This window comes from Xiphias gladius, unplaced genomic scaffold (genome assembly GCF_016859285.1).
Source record: "Xiphias gladius isolate SHS-SW01 ecotype Sanya breed wild unplaced genomic scaffold, ASM1685928v1 HiC_scaffold_1473, whole genome shotgun sequence".
Classification (NCBI taxonomy): domain Eukaryota; kingdom Metazoa; phylum Chordata; class Actinopteri; order Istiophoriformes; family Xiphiidae; genus Xiphias; species Xiphias gladius.
Genome location: NW_024401803.1, coordinates 119,450 through 137,296, shown reverse-complemented (window position 1 = coordinate 137,296; position 17,847 = coordinate 119,450). Strand labels below are relative to the sequence as shown.

At 39.6% G+C, this 17,847-nt stretch overlaps 1 protein-coding gene across 1 annotated transcript in view; it reads right to left on the bottom strand.

Moving 5' to 3' along the window:
• ryr2a (ryanodine receptor 2a (cardiac)) overlaps positions 1 to 17,847 on the bottom strand; it is a gene marked incomplete at its 5' end in the record, with an annotated part of 184,614 nt that overhangs the window by 99,378 nt on the left and 67,389 nt on the right. Inside the window, 17 exons of the mRNA XM_040123032.1 lie at positions 218 to 332; positions 1,450 to 1,595; positions 2,886 to 3,013; positions 4,018 to 4,161; positions 4,353 to 4,458; positions 5,103 to 5,303; positions 6,969 to 7,627; positions 9,534 to 9,709; positions 10,299 to 10,393; positions 11,208 to 11,339; positions 12,097 to 12,183; positions 12,741 to 12,900; positions 13,898 to 14,058; positions 14,491 to 14,605; positions 14,727 to 14,872; positions 15,642 to 15,812; positions 16,003 to 16,211. Coding sequence (XP_039978966.1) covers positions 218 to 332; positions 1,450 to 1,595; positions 2,886 to 3,013; positions 4,018 to 4,161; positions 4,353 to 4,458; positions 5,103 to 5,303; positions 6,969 to 7,627; positions 9,534 to 9,709; positions 10,299 to 10,393; positions 11,208 to 11,339; positions 12,097 to 12,183; positions 12,741 to 12,900; positions 13,898 to 14,058; positions 14,491 to 14,605; positions 14,727 to 14,872; positions 15,642 to 15,812; positions 16,003 to 16,211 — 2,951 coding nt within the window. The remainder of the gene's footprint in view (positions 1 to 217; positions 333 to 1,449; positions 1,596 to 2,885; positions 3,014 to 4,017; positions 4,162 to 4,352; positions 4,459 to 5,102; positions 5,304 to 6,968; positions 7,628 to 9,533; positions 9,710 to 10,298; positions 10,394 to 11,207; positions 11,340 to 12,096; positions 12,184 to 12,740; positions 12,901 to 13,897; positions 14,059 to 14,490; positions 14,606 to 14,726; positions 14,873 to 15,641; positions 15,813 to 16,002; positions 16,212 to 17,847) is intronic.

The following is a 17,847-nucleotide window of genomic DNA, read 5'->3' as shown; positions in this document are numbered from 1 at the left end:
AGCCATTTTTATTAAGGTGAGGCTATATGCCAATAGTAACAGAACTACTTCATCTCTACTTTACTACCTTCTTTATGTTGTCGCTTAGGTGTACTGTACTGAAGAACAGATTTGTGATTGATTTAAGTTGTTCATGTCCCGGTTTCATCGACACCCTGATCTAACTTTAGTACTTAAAATCTATTTTCTGGCTCTGCAGCAACAACATACTTCATACCTTCAAGTCTCCTCCACTGAGCACATTGACCATGACCTCCATGACAGTCTCGTGCATCCCCAGAGCTCTCATCAGGTTAGGATGCTGGTAAAACACCTTGTTGTTCATGATATCACTACAGAGGAAGAATGGAGTTAAAACGTCATGGATGCTCTCATCAGGTTTATAACCACTGACTTAACACGTTATACACAGTATATCACAGTAAAAGAAAACCCAGTAGAAGTCAGGGTTATAAGCTCAAACTCAGAGTCTTTAAAATTAGATTAACATGAACATTTCTAACTTTTCCTTTTCTTAAACATTAGTGGTATTAAAGAACGTCAGCAGTACATTATAACTGGTCTGTGTTTGGCATCCTTCAGGTCTCAGCTAAAACCAAATAGATATGTAACAAAATGTCTTATCTTTCATTGAAAAAACAAAATTACAAACTTTTTTTTATCACGGCAATAACGCCATCCACCACTGCACCATGTTTTGATCCCTTGCCAGTGGACTGCTGTAGGTAACATTATTATATCAACACTTCCTACAGCTTCCAATAGATTTTTGTTAGTCATTTAATTCATTTGATTTGAACAGCGGTTTAACTTTCATCAGGTGTCTTTTCTGTAATTTATAGCAAAATTGTACAAGTGTAGTTCAATGTTAAATGTTGTACAATAACAGCAGGAAAAATGAATTAGTTGTCTGCTTTTACTACCTCTTTAAATGCAGCTTGACTCCATGAGTCCCCTGGGCAGTGGTCTAAGGTGCATACAATAAGATACGATCTATTCTAGTCATACTTCATCTCAGGGGCTAGAAAAAGTATGTTCCAATTCTGTAGGGGTATTCTGGACATTACAGTTAAGGTATATACATGCAATCATGCAGTCATGTAACTGCGCTAATGAACTACCGCTAGAGAATTTGCTGATATTAACTACAGATTCAATTTGAGATAAGACTAGATAATTATATATGAAGTTAGTCAGTGTTAAGTACTAAATGAGAAACATTAATTAGTATACATGAACATATTGAGATTAAGACAGAAGTACTATACTAGGGAATTGCTTTGAGTTAGATCAGTGTAGATATTTCTCCAACTGTCAAATAACAAATGGGAAGTCACTGATTAACAAGAAAGAAAGAAAAGAGGAGCAGAGGAGTAAATTCCCTTAAAAAATACAATAAAATAAAAAATATGATTGGTGTTCAGGAGCATGACATGAGTGTGTCCTCACCCCAGCCCTCGAATCATTAGTTTCTCCTCCTCTCTTCCCATGCGTACACTCAGCAGAGATCTGATCTGACCCAGAGCAGCCAACAGGTTGATGGTGTCCTCGATGGATACTGAATTTATAGTGTAGGTCTTCGGGAGAGCCCGCACCTTGACAGAGAGAGACAGACACACATTCCTATGTTGTCAGAAAATTGATTTTCCTGTTAGAAGCAGTACAGACTACAGACTGAGCAAGACAGTTTGTCATCACTTTCCATAACTTAAAAAATTCCATTTAACACAATGAATTATACTTCCATACTATGATTTCTCCAATTAGTTATATTATTTATTTAAATTCTCACAGTAGTATTGCACATGATGGTTAAACAATCTTCTTAATTATTTCATTAATAATTATAGATAGCCATTTCTTTTCCCTATGGATACTGTATCATTATAAGTTGTATAAAGGTAAATAAGTAAAGATCTGATTTAAATGATGTCCTACTTTGTGAGACAAATGTTTCCACAGCACAGGATTGGCAACTAATCTAGTCAAGCAAATCAAGTTTCTGGCACGGATCGCTGTAACGTCTTTGCGACCAGCCATCGTCATTTTATCAGAGGCCTCAAAACAGCTTGCCCTGATAGAAGTGACCATGACCTGGGAAGACCGCATAGAGGAGGACATTTGAAAGAAAGCATGCCAAGTATCAGGGACTCTTAGAGGAATGTCAGAGACAGGGTTGGCAATAACACTGACTACAGTTGAAAATAGGCTGCAGAGGCTTTGCCGGCGGCCCTCTCTAATGAGTCTACACCCTGCTGAGCACGAGTGGGCCATTAAAGAGAACAGCCATCAGGGCAGCAACAGAGGCAGCAGAGAGAGCCTCCAGGTGGCTGTGGATAAAGAGGGGTGATCCATTGTCCAATGCTGCTGGAACGCAAGTCGGGGACTGATCAACCCCAGCTGGGTTGCCTGGGCGAGGATTTATGATGTTGTGAGACCTGAAACACCGAGATTAATCCAGGAAACATCACTGATGATGCGTCCCAGAGCAGCCGTAGGATGTTTCGCCCACCAGAAGTATTGGTGTATTTTCACAGCAAATAATTAATGGTTAATATAGAAATTGAAAGTTATGTGGTATATTTCACAGTACTGTACATATTTTCTCAAAGTTGTTGCATATATACTGACAATTATGTACAAATGCATAACAAACAAATCAATTTAACAACTAACAAATTAATTTGTTAGTTGTTACATTGATTTTATATGAAGCCACACACACTTGACAAACACTTGACCAACACTTACCATACTTTAATGCAAGGGAGTAAACAGGTCTTAAATTATATACTCTTTCTATTAAAATGAACACACACACACACACACACACACACACACACACACACACACACACACACACACACACACAAACACACACCAACCTGTCCTCCGATGCCATCATACTGGCGGTGCAGCAGGACAAACATGGCTCTGACCAGCTCTGGATCCTCAATAACTGACTCTTGAGCCCAGCGGACCATCGTATCTGAGATAAGCTGCTGTAACGTACCTGCAAAGACAGAGAGAGACAGAGAGAGTAAGGGGGTGCTGGGGGATTGGGGGTTCATAATCTGAAAATTTTATTTCTTCTCAAATTTTTTTTCTCCCTTTTTCGTGTAATTTTTACTTTACTGGGACTTATAAACAGCTCATACAAAACAAATAAATTGAAACAAGTTGGTAATCAACTAAATTATGTTACATTCTAGTAAACTAAACCATTAGAGATATCCCTTGACTTCCTTGACTTTAAATTCATTCATTTGGCAGATAGACTTTTGTCCAAAGTGACATATAACTGAGGCAAAATCCAAGCAATAGTAGATCAAGGAGAAGCCCTCAAGAAAAAGTGCCTCAACATTCTGTTCTGTTCTACGCTATACCTACCCACAAGGATCTAGGTGCATGAAGTAACACACAAGTGCACAGAAAATTTTTTAGAGAGAGAGAAGGATGAGAGAAAGAGAAAGAAAGAGCATATTAGCTGTGTAAGTAGTCTGGGAAGAGGTAGGTCTTCAAGTGATTTTTTACAAATGATTATGATTTTCCTAACAAATTTTCCATATTCATTAAATTTACTTGTTTAGCAATAAGCCTCTCAATATTCCACTGCCAACAAGGACCTTGTTAAATTCATGGTTGAACAACAGAACCCATTAAAATGCTGCTAACTGTAGTCTTTAATGTTTATAACCTGCCACAATCTTTAAGTGTCTGATAACATAATGATTATTTTCCAATTGTTAAACATGTAAACGCGCAACATGTAAAATTGTCTTGAAGGAGATGGTAGAGGAAAGCTCATGGTGTCATTGAAACCAAAATGATTTATCTCTCAGGAGTCTGGATTTACTCAACACATTTTATGAAAATCTGATAATTAAATTATGAGACCTCTTGTGTGTGATGTCAGTATTTTTTCAGAACCAAAATATAATATTATGCTTGTGAATCATATGTTCAAATTTACCTCACTCCTGTCTGTCTGTGTATCAGATTGTGAAGAGGACTTACTGGGTTTCTTGTCTTTTTTCTCCTTTGGCAGGTTGGCCATCTTCTTCTTCAGATAAGAGACTTTCTCCACCAACGACATGAGTCGACCGCGGATGGTGAAGTCACTGTCACCGTCTATCCCTCTGTCCTCATCCAACTCTATACCTGACAGAATGGAGGAATCAGTATACAGTGCATATTGTATGTTTTCAATTAATGCATATACATTATACAAATAGCACTGATCTATGTTTTCTTGTATTACTGGTTTCTATGATCCCCTTTAAACAAACTAGTATTTGTAGTTAATTTGAATGTTTGGTTGACTATGTAGGTGAAGCTGACTGGCAGTTTACCACAGTGTCTCATCAGATCTTCATGGAAGTCGAGCAGCTGTTCTCGGATGTATTCAGGACAGGGACACTCCTGCTTCTCATCCTTAAAGTTCAGCAACATGTTGATCTGCAGAAACACATGGAGTCCTGTGATAAAAGTCCTGTTCATTACATACCTCTACAACAACCTCTGGGATTACATCACAGAAATCCAACATACACTTGGTCCTAGGTTTTGTTGTTCTGTGGGATATTATGAACATGTTTCCAACACTGTATTGGCTTTTTTGCAAAGATGCTATTTCACTTGTGGCTGCAGTGCATTTAGGTAAAAAATGTCTCCATGGGCAGTAAGAGCCAAAGAAGCAAAAAATGGGTGATTTATACACTGCGAGACTGAGTCTGTTCAACATAAAATGGGAGAAAGTAACTGGCATCAAAGTAACCCTTAACTGCCAGGGTTAAGAAGCTTCAGCTCAACATCAGTATTTAAGGTGATATAGAATATGTTCTTGATCTTAGCTCCCTTTATTCAATGCATCACCACATTCTCAGCTTTGTTCTTTCTCTATTGTATGCTGTTCTTCTATTTAGCTATTTTACTTTATGCTCTACTGTGGTGTTCGGTTTTACCAATTTCTGCAGAGGCTAGACTTGACCTGATTTAATACACTCAAAATTGTATTTTTCTCTCACAATTTTTTGTAACACATTCTTCTGTACTCTTCTGTCCTCCAGCCCAGCCTAAATTTTCCTCAGTGATGTTCCTACCTGTTCCTGTGGAGGTGATCTGAACTCTTTGGTCTTCTTGGCGGTGAGAGCTGCAGACATGTTGAGTGCCAGCATTACCTCGTTGTAGCGGAACCGCTGATTGTCTTGGAGACAGGCCACAAAGTCATCAGAGAAGGCCACCACTGCCTCTATACGATGACGCACCTGACAGTCACACAGGTACTGCAGCACATGACACATCTACACACACACACACATACACAGATTACACATTCAATCACATTTATGTTAGGTCAACTACATATCATGTTGAAAAAGTCAAATAGATAAGGAAAAGGGTGTAATACGTTTGTAGGATAAACGACATCCCTCTCACAGGAGGTTTGGTGTCACTGTCATTGCAGAGTCTTTGCAGATTGAAAACCTTTCCAGGGTACTGCTTTGCAATTGCCAAAAACCAAAATTGTGAATCTGTAAATAAAAGGTTTTGCCACTGCCATCATCTCTTAGTAATACCATCAATTTTGTTTCTTTTCTTAAATTTATCATCTTTATTTCCTGGTTCTGATGCTGGATTTTAAAAGAGAAGTTGTGTGCAGCCTTAATTTTAGTCGAGTTAGAGAGAGAGAGAGAGAGAGAGAGAGAGAGAGAGAGAGAGAGCGGGAGAGATGCTTCAGAGACATGCTATACCCTCTGGTTTGCATCTTTGTAGAGAAGGATTTATACTGCACCAGGATAGGGACCCATACACGCCTACTTGAAGGCCAAAGAAGACCAAGGAGTCCTGACTGTCATGGACTTTCCTCCACAGTCACCTGAACTCAACCCCACTGAACATTTATGGGGACTCTTGAAGACTGCGAAAGGCAAGCATTCTATGACATCACAACAAGCTTTTTACAACATTGTTAAATAATGGCGGGGGGAACATGGGTCATCAGGTTTTGCACAACCTTGTGGAGTCCATGCCAGCTGAAGTGGAATGCATGCTGTCATAAGATATATATATCTTATATATATATATATATATATATATATATATATATACACACACACACATATATATATATATACATATATGTATGTGTGTGTGTGTGTGTGTGTGTGTGTGTGTGTGTCTTTGTGCACATATGTTTCCTACTCTTGTTGTCCTGTAACATCTGTTAGGATGCACATGTAACATTAAAAACCATGTCTGCATCACTGAATTGACTTGCCTGTCCCTCTGCCACGTATAAGGTTCAACCTCAGAAATACAGAGTTTGTTTAGTCATTCATGAAGTTGCCAAAATGTTCTGATGTTGTGACACGTACAACAGCCTCATTCCTCTGGGGTTTTGATACTATGTCAGTGTTCTGCACAAACAAACTTTCCATTTGGTTTTTTGTTGTACTGAACTTGGTAATGCCTTGCTGTATCTTTGACTGTATACTTTGGGGGCTTCTTTAGCATATTTTGTGGTTGTGAGATTCCTCTGTTGTCTATACTGTGTGTTGCCCCCAGCAACCTTTGTTGTTCGGTCATGGTCTTTGTTGATTATGGACGTCTGTGAGAAAATCAAGAACTACACTGATTTTTAACTGCTATTTGATGTTTTCTGTAACTTCAAATGCTTTTACCAGTACATCATGTGTCACTAAATATACATATGGAAGAAATGTGATTCTATATCCCGTTTAACTGTAACTTTAAAAAGAGCTTTGTTGTATCTTTAAATAAGATCACTTTGAACAAACAAAAATGTTGAACCAGTGTGTATTCCTTGTTATAAATCTCGTAAAAAAAACTGATTATATATAATGCTGTAATATTGAAAGCTATGTTTGTCAATACACCACTAATCTGATATAAAAGAAAAATACAGTATAACTGGACTTACAAACTGAGGGTTTAACAACTGTTACCTGGAGTTTTACAGGCTCTGGCAGTTTCATCTGTAACAGTCCTTCTTTTGGCATGTTCCTCCTTCCATCTTCCCCTCTTCCTTCAGTCACCACTTCCCTCACCATCTCCAGCTCCATGTGAATCTCCTCCTGCTCTTCTCGTCTTTCAGAGAACACAGATGGTTCAATTAGTCGGAGGATGTTCTTCAGATCTCCATTTTGGAAAACTCCCATGATGAGCATGGTGTAGAAGAGCTTGATGAGGGGGACAAAGAGAAACTCAGTGCTGCCTCCTATTGGATCCCGTACATGCATGCTTCCTTCCTGCACTGCCTCTGTAAGCATCTCAATGGTTTTAATTTTCAGTATATCTAAGGGGAATTCAGGGCTATACTGGAAACAGTCTCCTGATCCTGATCCGCTGTTGCTGTTGTTACAATAAGATGATCCGGTCCTGCAGACAAAGCTCGGAGATGAGAAGTGCATTCTGGGTCTCAGGGAGGTGCTGAGGCCGATGCCTGGCAGGCCATGTTTCTTCTTCTCATCAGGAAACAGCGTGATGCTCTTTGTTTCATCCGTCATGGGAACGATGTACTCATTGTTCATCATAAGGCGAGCCGTGGCATAGCTCCTCAGGTGGATGTCAATAAGGAGGTTGTAATAGCCCGCACGAAGCAAACCTGTGGGTGAGAGACAGATATATATAATTATATATAATATAATGATCATATCTTTATGCTCAATCAAGAAAAACATTATAATTCCGCTTTCACATAAATGTATTACTAAATATTAATAATGATAATAATGATAATAACAATAATATACAACAGCAATGAGGCACCATTCTGCATAATGAATACTTTTTGTATTTTATTTGCATTCTGCCAATAATATGCCTGTATGTTATGTAAGGGATGGGTCTGGTGATGTTCTATCATTTTATTCTTGTCCACAAATCCTATGTACAGAGCCAAACCAGAAGTGAAAGTCTACTACTAACAAGTATTGTGTGTGTATCAAAGCCTGATCTCATTGTTTGATACATGTTATCCCTGTGTGCCAGAGAGCTCCATTGTTGTCCAAAAATTAGTAAAAACACATCAGTGAGTCACACTGTTTTACTGGGTGACATGTTCCTTCACCACCATTACCATGAAAACACACTGTAGTTTATTTTGACTGAATCCAACATACACCATCCTGCTGCCCCAAATACTCACTAGAGCACCAAATGTGGATTAATCCGCTGCAAAAAATAGTCAACACACACATTGTTAAAATTACAGTGGGCAGCTGTTTTGGGAAATAACTGAACTTTTTTAAAAATTAAAATGATATATTTATGTGACGTTTTAAAAGATTTATGTCTTCAGAAGGAACCAATGGACTTGGAGCTGAGAGCCACAGACAGAGTAGGGAAGAAAGAAAGAAGTGAGAATGGGATTTGTTGACATTAAGAAAAATATGCAGTAATACCAGCTTTATGCTTTAAGTAAATTTATTAAAGCAAAACTTCTGATGTAGTATTTTAAATTGTGGTATTAATAATTTTAATGAAGTAAAGGATTTGGATACTTATTTCAACTCACAACACCTCTATATAATGCAATGATGATCTATAATTCTCTGAAATCTCAATTGACTACAAACCATGGAGTTGTTGAGTTTATTATATAAGAATTGCGAATGAGTGATTGAGGGAGAGAGTTTGGAAAGCGCCGTAGCCTTTTACATGGTATGAACTAATATTACTGTATGTTTAACCTCTAGGAGAGGGGTGCTATTGCTGGTGCCATGACCCGGTTCTGAAGGCCATAGCTGACAACATTTGCACGGCCATCAACCAGCATAAACACCTCCAGCTAGCACAGTGGACCATTCCCTTCATTAAGGCGGGGGAGAAGATTCAGCCTCAATCGAGCTCGTAGACAGGGCTCCTTGCTACAACCATGGACAGGCAGCTGAAGGTCGACGTGGGGAGGAAACTTTGATTTCCGGCGCCCATTTACCTGATGGCATTAAGGCCAGACATAGTGCTGCTGTCAGGACAAGTGGTCATGCTGGAGCTCACAGTTCCCTGGGAAGAACAGATGGAGGAGGCCACAGAGAGGAAGCGAGCCAAGTAAGCAAAAATGGCAGAGGATTGCCACAGGCAAGGGTGGAGGGCACAATGCTTGCCCATAGAAGTGGGCTGCAGAGAGTTCACTGGTCAGTTCCTCTATAAGGCATTCCATCTCCTGGGCTTCACAGGTGCCCAAAGAAAGAAGGCACAACCAGCATAGAGTTAGCAGAGAGGGCCTTGAGATGGCTGTGGCTGAAGAGGAGCAAGCCGTGGTCAGGTGCTACTTAAGACACCAGCCGAGGCCTGATCAACCCTGGCTGGGTCGTCTGGCCAAGATTGTATGATGCTGAAAGAGCTGAAACACTCTATGACCCTGGGTTATATCACTGATGATGCGTCTGAATGCATCAGATGATGTATGATACAGCAAGGACAGGCTCTGTGTATTTTCTGGCCTCAGGGACAGGCTCTGGTATTTTGCATGCAGTTATTCTTTCTGCTCTATATGCTGTGCGTGTTACCTGGCATGTACTTATTCTCTATAGCCTGTAGGAGCTGTGCTTCGTCTACATGGGAGCAGAGGGCATGTGCCACCCAATTGTTTCCCAGAGCACAAATTGCCGAGTACAGTCTGAGCGTATGGTAGTGAAACTTTAATAAGTCCCTCTGCTCTGACAGCTCCAGGATATCCACCGACCTGGACAACACAGAGAGAGAGAGAGAGAGTCTACATGAGAAACGAAAGAGAAAGAGGAAAAAAATGTGTTTTTGTATTACACACTATGAGGAGACATAAATCTGTTTACAGAGTCAGATTGTGGGGATTTAACTTTGTTTTGGAGACAAAAAGCAAATTTTAAATTTAACTTAAATTAATTAAATTGTAAGGTGAAGACTATAAGGTGTGTGTGTGTGTGTGTGTGTGTGTGTGTGTGTGTGTGTGTGTGTGCGTGTGTGCGTGTACTTGTACTTCTTGTACTTCTTTGTGAGGACCAGTTTGAGTTATATCCCTAAAGAAGTGAGGACATTTCAGGAAAGTGAGGACATTTTGGTCCTCACTTTCCGACACACTTTCAAAGGGCTGTTTGAGGGTTAAGACTTGGTTTTAGGGCTCAGATTAAAATTAGGTAAAGGTTAAGGTTAGGGTAAGAGGTTGGGGTTATGCAATTAGTTTTGTTGGTTAAGGCTGGGGTAAAGGGCTAGGGAATGTATTATGTCAATGAGTGTCGTTACAAAGGTAAAAGTACTAGTATGTTTCTGTGTGTAAGTATATGTGGGTACTCCACCTGTTCTCCTCAGGTATGTGCAGAGACATGAATTGCAGAGGTTCATTACACTGGACCAGCCAGCCATGTCTATCATTCACTCTGGATGCTGACACCTGAAAAAACAAACTGTTAATACTTCAAAGACAGCATACATAACAATTCATGTTATTTTCTGATAAGTACTTCTGGCTAGTGGCAACTGTCTTAAGATAAACCCACTGTGAGGCACAGCAGACAGTTCACCATGCATACTGGCTACACTGCTGTACGGGTGTGGAAGTAACATAAGACTAACCAAGCAGCTAATATCAGGAGCTCAGCATCACTACAATACTGTTTTTATAGAGACATCTGTCAATTGGGCTTGCAAAATAAATTGGAAAATATCCAAAAATCAGTCAGGCAATCAGTTTTGCTGAGCCAGAAAAAGGGAGTTTCAGATACCCTTCAAAAAAGGGGAGTCATGTTGAGAAGGAAGCTGAATTTAAGACATAAGCTGTGTCCCAGCTTTTGGTACATTCTCTACATTTCGTCTCAGAACAGGCAGCTGTGGCTCAGGAGGTAGAGCGGGTTGTCCACCTACCAAAGGGTCAGTGGTTAGATCCCCAGCTCCTCCAGTCCGCTTGTTGACGTGTCCCTGGGCAAGAGACTGAACCCCCAAAATTGCCCTTGATGTATCATCGGTGTGTGAGTGTAAATGCATAGAAAGTGCTGTATGTATAGAAAAGCACTGTATGAATATGTGTGTGAATGAGTCTATGTGGCAGTAGTGTAAAGTGCTTTGAGTGGTCAATAAGACAAGAAAAGCGCATATAAGTGCAATCCATTTACCATTTAACTGTCAGCCAAAAAAACTAAACTAAACTAAACTAAACTAAACTAAACGCAAAAAATGCAGCCCTACAGTACATATTTTGAAGTTGTTACCTTGAGGAAGTGGTTGGGAACACGACTCCATAAAACAGGAGTGAGAAACTGGACATGAAGCCGTGGAGGACACTGAGGTACTGGGTTCCTTCTTTCGCTCTTAAACAGACCAGCTGACAGAGGCATCACATTCTGATAGAAACCGAGACATATTGGATAATGTTACAATACATAAAATGAGGCTGGAAAGGTCAAAAGAGCATTATTCAAACCCATTTTGGATTTTCTTTGTAAATCGGGTAAATCAGATAAGGTGTTACTTTCCACCATGCAAATTTCAGTTGGATTGGACTCACATTCCAGAGAAGGATTCTTTCTTCCCAGCAGGGGTAACTTTGCTGACCTTTGATATCATGTTTATGTCACTGTCACAAGTTGACTTTTGTAATTTTGATTGGTTATCGAACTTCAAAGGGGCAGGTCTTATCTAAGATGAGCTGGTCAGAGGGTGGACACCAGACAAAGAGGGGTAGAGGAACAAGAGAGGAGAGTGGTGTGCTGACCATAACGTCACTCTATGTTATGGGCACTGTGAATGATAACTCTCATCCCTGAAATATTTTGGTTTCATTTTCATTTCCTGCTGCCGTTGGTTTACAGTAAAATCTCTCCAATGATGTACCACTGGAAGGCTTTTATTATGGAGCAGCTGCAGTGAAGGCAGAGTCAGTAAGCTCTCTTCTCAATATGAGATGGAGATTTTTCGGCAGATCAACAGAGGAATTATTGTACTCGGACCACAGTGCCTACAGAACTGGAAAATCTGAATTTCAGAAAAGCACTCAAGTTCTGTCAGCAGTAGAGAACAGCTAGAACAGTACCCCAGTTACTTTAATTTGGTGATGAAGCTGTTTGTGTGTATATATGTATTTGTGTGTGGCCTCCTTACCTTTATTCGCCCCAGTTCAAACTGGAAGACATTGGGGCTTGTGGCCTTGGCAAAGACTGCAGGGAAAAGCTTAGTGCTGGGCTCCACCTTTGGAGAGGAGAGAGTGCTTAGTTATTAAAGTCCAACTGAAATCACAGGTAGCCATTTCTTTTTTACTCTCATACATCAAGTCAAAATGATTTTTAAATGTATTTTTTTTTTTTTTTTTTGAAAGGGAGGAAAAAAATAGTCTTTTTCAGAAATATTCCTTTAGGCTGCAAGCCTCTGAGTTGGCAGGCCAATGTATGTCAGAAAGCTGAATATGCTGGGGCTGTTAAGCAGTGTTACCGTCAGCCAGTGACATGCAGTTTAGTTTCAGTTGGAGTTTAACAAATATTGCAGAACAGATGAAAGGGGTTTTAATATAGGTGTTGCCAGACTGCCATAGTGAGAGGGTCTTATGTTAGAAGCAAAACAAACTACATGAGAAGAAAGAGAAAGAACAAGGCAGGAATGAAGGAGGCAAATGTTTGTGTAGGAAGCAAACTAAAAGATAAAATAGATTGTAGAATGAAAGAAACAGTTGGGAAGGGAGAAGAAGAAGGAACCAGGAATCAAAGAAAAAGGAACAGTCCGAAATCTGTTACACTATATCAAATATTCACCTGGTAATATGTGCTGAGCTCTTTGCCGTTGGCAGTGAAGGTCAGCAGACCATTTGTCGTGTCGACTAGACAGCCAATCTCGAAACCGTTGTTGTTCCTCCCCTGACCAGGACTGCTGCTCTCTCCAGCCCACACCATGTAACAGTTACTGCGCTTTATACTGGAGGACACAATATAAAGAAAAGCAAATCCAGATGAGAAAAAACACACATACAGTGGTCTCTATTTTAATTGCGCAACAACAAGTGCAGAGTGATACATCTTGGATGCACAGATTGTGTGGCCATCTCCACCTGGTATTTTGGTTCATGAATGTGCAGCAGCAAAGTGCAAAAGGGGTAGGTGAAGGTGAATATACTGTAGATTGGAGGGTGTGGTGATTACTAAATATGCTCAGAGCCAGTCATATCACTGGTTTCATCATTTTGAAACAGCTGAGCCAATCACAGTGAAGCATTACAACAGCTCAAACAAATTGCAAGATGCTTCTCCAGGAATTCATGTTTGCTAGATGGCGCAGATTTGCACGATCTGGACACACAGCACCTCAATTAGCAGCCACAGGCAGATGGTATTGGGTTTTTAACAGTTAATTAATACAATGGTGATAGAAACAAAGAATCAATCAATCCAGTCATATTTCAGTCATAATTCTATTGTATTTCACATTGTAAATGGTCACATTATATCTCAAAATTTGACACACCATCATTTGCTTCATAATGCATTTCAAGACTAAAACATCAACTGCTGATTTATGTTATTTTTTTAGTTGTTAAGGGAAAGGATGCTGTGATGCAAAGGATTAATGAAATCTAGTAATCTAATGTCTCCAGCATAACCAGCAAAAATCTGAGTCATAACAAACCAGTAGGGCACATTAAAATGACTTCTGAAAAAACATTGTGAATTAAATAGCTGGTTCCATACTGGAAGTCTAGCAATGGAATTCCGGTTGACAAGAGATAAAAAGTAATATGTTGTTGGCAAAATTTTGCATGCTGCCAGACATTTACCAGAGAATCCTACAGATTGTAAAGGTTCTAAAGATGTGCTGATGAACAAGTCATGATTAAACTGCACATCTGTGCCAATCATAAAATTATAAGAATAGAAGAATTTACCCTGCGCAATGGTTTGGCTGAAACTTGACTAACCTCTCATGAACCTTGCCTTTCTCATCTCCCAGGGTAACAGTGACAGTTTGGACCTTGTCCAGCTCAAACCCTGGGTCATACTGATGGAAGTCAGAGGTTACCCAGCCTACCCACACACTGCTGGGCTCCTGACCAGGGAAGATCCGCACTGAATAGTACTGCTGCACAGAGAGAGGGCTGCAATCAAGTCAAGTGCAATTGCATTGCCCTTTAGTTACTTTCTTGAAGGGCTTCGCAACACAAAGATTATGAAACAGTAAGTCAATACATGATATTAAGGACACTTTTTTAACAGGTGCAGGGGATAAACATTATTTGCTAACAACCGAGACCTCTTGAAAACTGCAAATAAAATCAAATTTAAAATTTAAAATTTCATTATTTAACGCATTTAATGATTGATCTGTAACACTTTTTTAGTACCTACAGACACCATGTGTTCATTCTAACTGTCTCTATAATATTTGTAATTTATTCATTTCAGAACCAAACCTTGCTCTTGCTCTCTTGGTGTGGGGAGCTGGCATCAGTAAGTATGCATGTGAGTGCTGAATGAATGTTATGAATTATATTTTGTATATGTATTTCCTTACAGTGGCGGCTTGCATGAGGAATTCATAGTCATCTCTGTCATCAGTCATCCCCTCATCTGACAGTCGAGGAGATGAGGGGCAGCTGTTGTCTTGTTTGTTTCTCTTCAACATGAACCTTGTAGAGCAGATACGTGGTTTAGGTTTAAACACATCAATCAAACACAATGACAGTAGGGTAAAAATATCCATTATAAAGACAAGTGAATTGTCTTTATATGAGCACACATAGGGTTCACCGTTGTTTGAGCTTAGATGGCTTCTCCTGGTTATAATCTTTGTGGTTGTTGAATTCATCTCTCTCGGATCCGTTGGGACCACAGTGACCATGAGACGACTTCATCAGGACCTCAAAGTCTGATACAGTTTCAAAGTCCTCCAGCTCCTGCAGAACAGACAGTGAAAACACCACACATATTCTCAATCATATACCCAAATCTGCTGTTTATATTTACAGGTGAATATGAGAAGTTAGTGAGTTTTCCTGCAATAGGCAGTAGCCTATTCACACAGCTCAGTGGGAAGCTTAGCATGCGCTGGACAAATTCCATAAATCTCAGTAAATATGAGTTAGGTTCAGTTTAGATATATATTTAGAAATAGTCTGCTGAGATTTTAATTGCCATTGCATGTTGGCCACAGCCTGAAAGTAAATAATGTGTAAGTTGGAAAAAAACACCCTTTTTCATAAAGATATTTGCAAGCACACTGATGTTATTGGGCCAGTGTTTCATTTTATTTGACCTGGATTTCACACACTGAAAATGTTTAACTTTAACTTATGTTGTCATCATCTACCCACTTATGTGATAATTAAGGTACTGCAAGCTACTATATTTGTATTGTGAAGCAATAACCCCAATACGTTTTCACTTTAGCATCATTACAGCAATGTAAAATACAGAAATACATGTTATGCAGATGGGTAAAGAAATCAGAGAAAGTTAGCAACAGCAGGGTATACAGTAAATCTTTTTGTACATGTCAATAGCAGCACTTGGGCAGTGGAGGAAACTGCCACACAAAAGATGGATCGAATTTCAGTGTGTGTGTGTGTGTGTGTGTGTGTGTGTGTGTGTGTGTGTGTGTGTGTGTGTGTGTGTGTGTGTGTGTGCGTGCGTGTGTGTGTGTCTGTTACACACAGTATCTGTTACCCTCTTTGGCGAGAAGAGGCCGCCATTACGCCTGGTGAAGGATTCTGCACAGTCTATGGGCATGCTCAGTCTGTAGAACGTAATGTCAGTGTAACTATTCTGGGAGCCAAATGACCTCTGGGTGACCTTTAGGCATGGACACGACTCCACTGTCCCATCAATCCTTGTCACCTGAAAAGAAGAAGCAAAAGCTAAACTCATTTGTCCTATTTCCATTAGCTTGGTCTGTCTTGATTGTTTTGCTTGTTACAATCAGTTTAGTTAAGTTTTTAGTTTATTGAAGATTTTTGTGGAAAAATCATATTGGAGAAAAATTATTATTATTAAGTGAGTACAGTCTATTCAAAGTGACCGTCCACACCTCTATATGCTGGTGGTTGGGGGGGACAGGTACAAACTGAGGCAGCCTCTTGCTGAGCCACATGGTTACATCTCGGTTCATGTTGACAGCAAACGGCTCGTAGCCTTCCTGCAGGCCACAGATGGTGAAGTACTTCAGAGTGCTGACATCTTTACCAAAGTTCATCCGCCCCACCTGACATACACCCAGACTGCACACTGGGATAAAACCTGGGAAAGAGAGAAGAAATCAAATACAAAGACTAAGCTTTTTGTCCATTACTTTGTTTAACAACAATTGTGCAAAACAATATCCAAATTTCTTTTACTGTGAATAGTTATGTGAGTAGAAGACGTACTGATCTCTAAAAGGCATGAAGTTAGATGTGAAACATTCTTTTCAACATTTTAAGCAAGATTAATGTATTACAATTACAATTTTAGAGTAAAAAAAGGAAAGGAGCACCATATAAAAGATTTGAGCTGTCAGCTAACTTTTACCAAGGTCTCAGACCTTAAATAGCCTGTTATGGCTATGGTTTGTCTACAGTCATCATTAGGACAGGCCAAGTGATCTAAATTTCAAAGCTTTATATATACTCTGACTGCTCAAAAATTATGCCAACAATCAGCAGCCATGGACTCCTCTAAGCAACTAATAATTGATGCCCACAAAGCAGGAGAAGGCTATAAGAACACAGCAAAGCATTTTCAGGTAGCTGTTTCCTCAGTGTGAAATGTAATTTAAAAATGACAGTTAACGGGAACAGTGGAGGTCAAACCGAAGCCTGGAAGACCGAGAAAACTTTCCGAGAGAACTGCTAGGATTGCTAGAAAGGTATAACAAAACCTGTTTGACTGAAAAGACCTTCTGGAAAATTTTAACAGACTCTGGTGTGGTGGTGCAGTTTTACTGTGCAGTGACATATGCACAAATATGACGTTTGTGGAAGAGTCATCAGAAGAAAACCTGTCCTGCATCCTCACCTTAAAATTCAGCATCACAAGTTTGCTATGGAACATCTAAACAAGCTTGATGCATTCTGAAATTAAATGATGAAATTAAATGAGACTTTTTGGCCGCAATGACAAAAAGGTATGTATAATTTCATGAAAAGAACACCATTCCAACTGTCAAGCACAGAGGTGGATCAATTATGCTTTTGGATTGTGTTGTAGGCAGTAGCACAGGGAACATTTCACTGGTAGAGCGAAGAATGGATTCAACTAAATACCAGCAGATTCTGGGAGCAAAACCATCACATCGTCTTTAAAAAAGCTGAAGATGAAAAGAGGATTGCTTCTAAAAAAGGATAATGATCCTAAACACCCCTTAAAATCCACAATGGACTACCTCAAAAGGAGCAAGCTGAAGGTTTTACCATTGCCCTCACAGTCCCCTGACCGAAACATCATCCAAGATCTGTGGATAAACCTCAAAAGAGCAGGGCATGCAAGACGGCCCAAGAATCTCACAAAACTAAAAGCCTTTTGCAAGTAAGAACTGAAACACTCTTAGCTGCTACAAAAAGCATTTACAAGCTGTGATACTTGCCAAAGGGGATGTTACTAAGTACTGACCATGCAGGGTGTCCAAACCTTTGCTTCAGGCCCTTTTCCTGTTTGTTATTTTGAAACTTTAAAAGATGGAAATAAAAACATTGTATAAAATATTAAAGAAATGTGTCAACTTTATCTTTATGCTTTTTGGAAATCAGGTCATCTTTTACTTACTTAGTCACAGTAACAGAAATTTTGACCCGGCATCCCCAAACATTTTCGTGCCACTGTATGTGTGAAACATAAATATATCAAAACTTTTATGATATAGTAATGGATTCATACCCAAACTGGAATTACTCACACA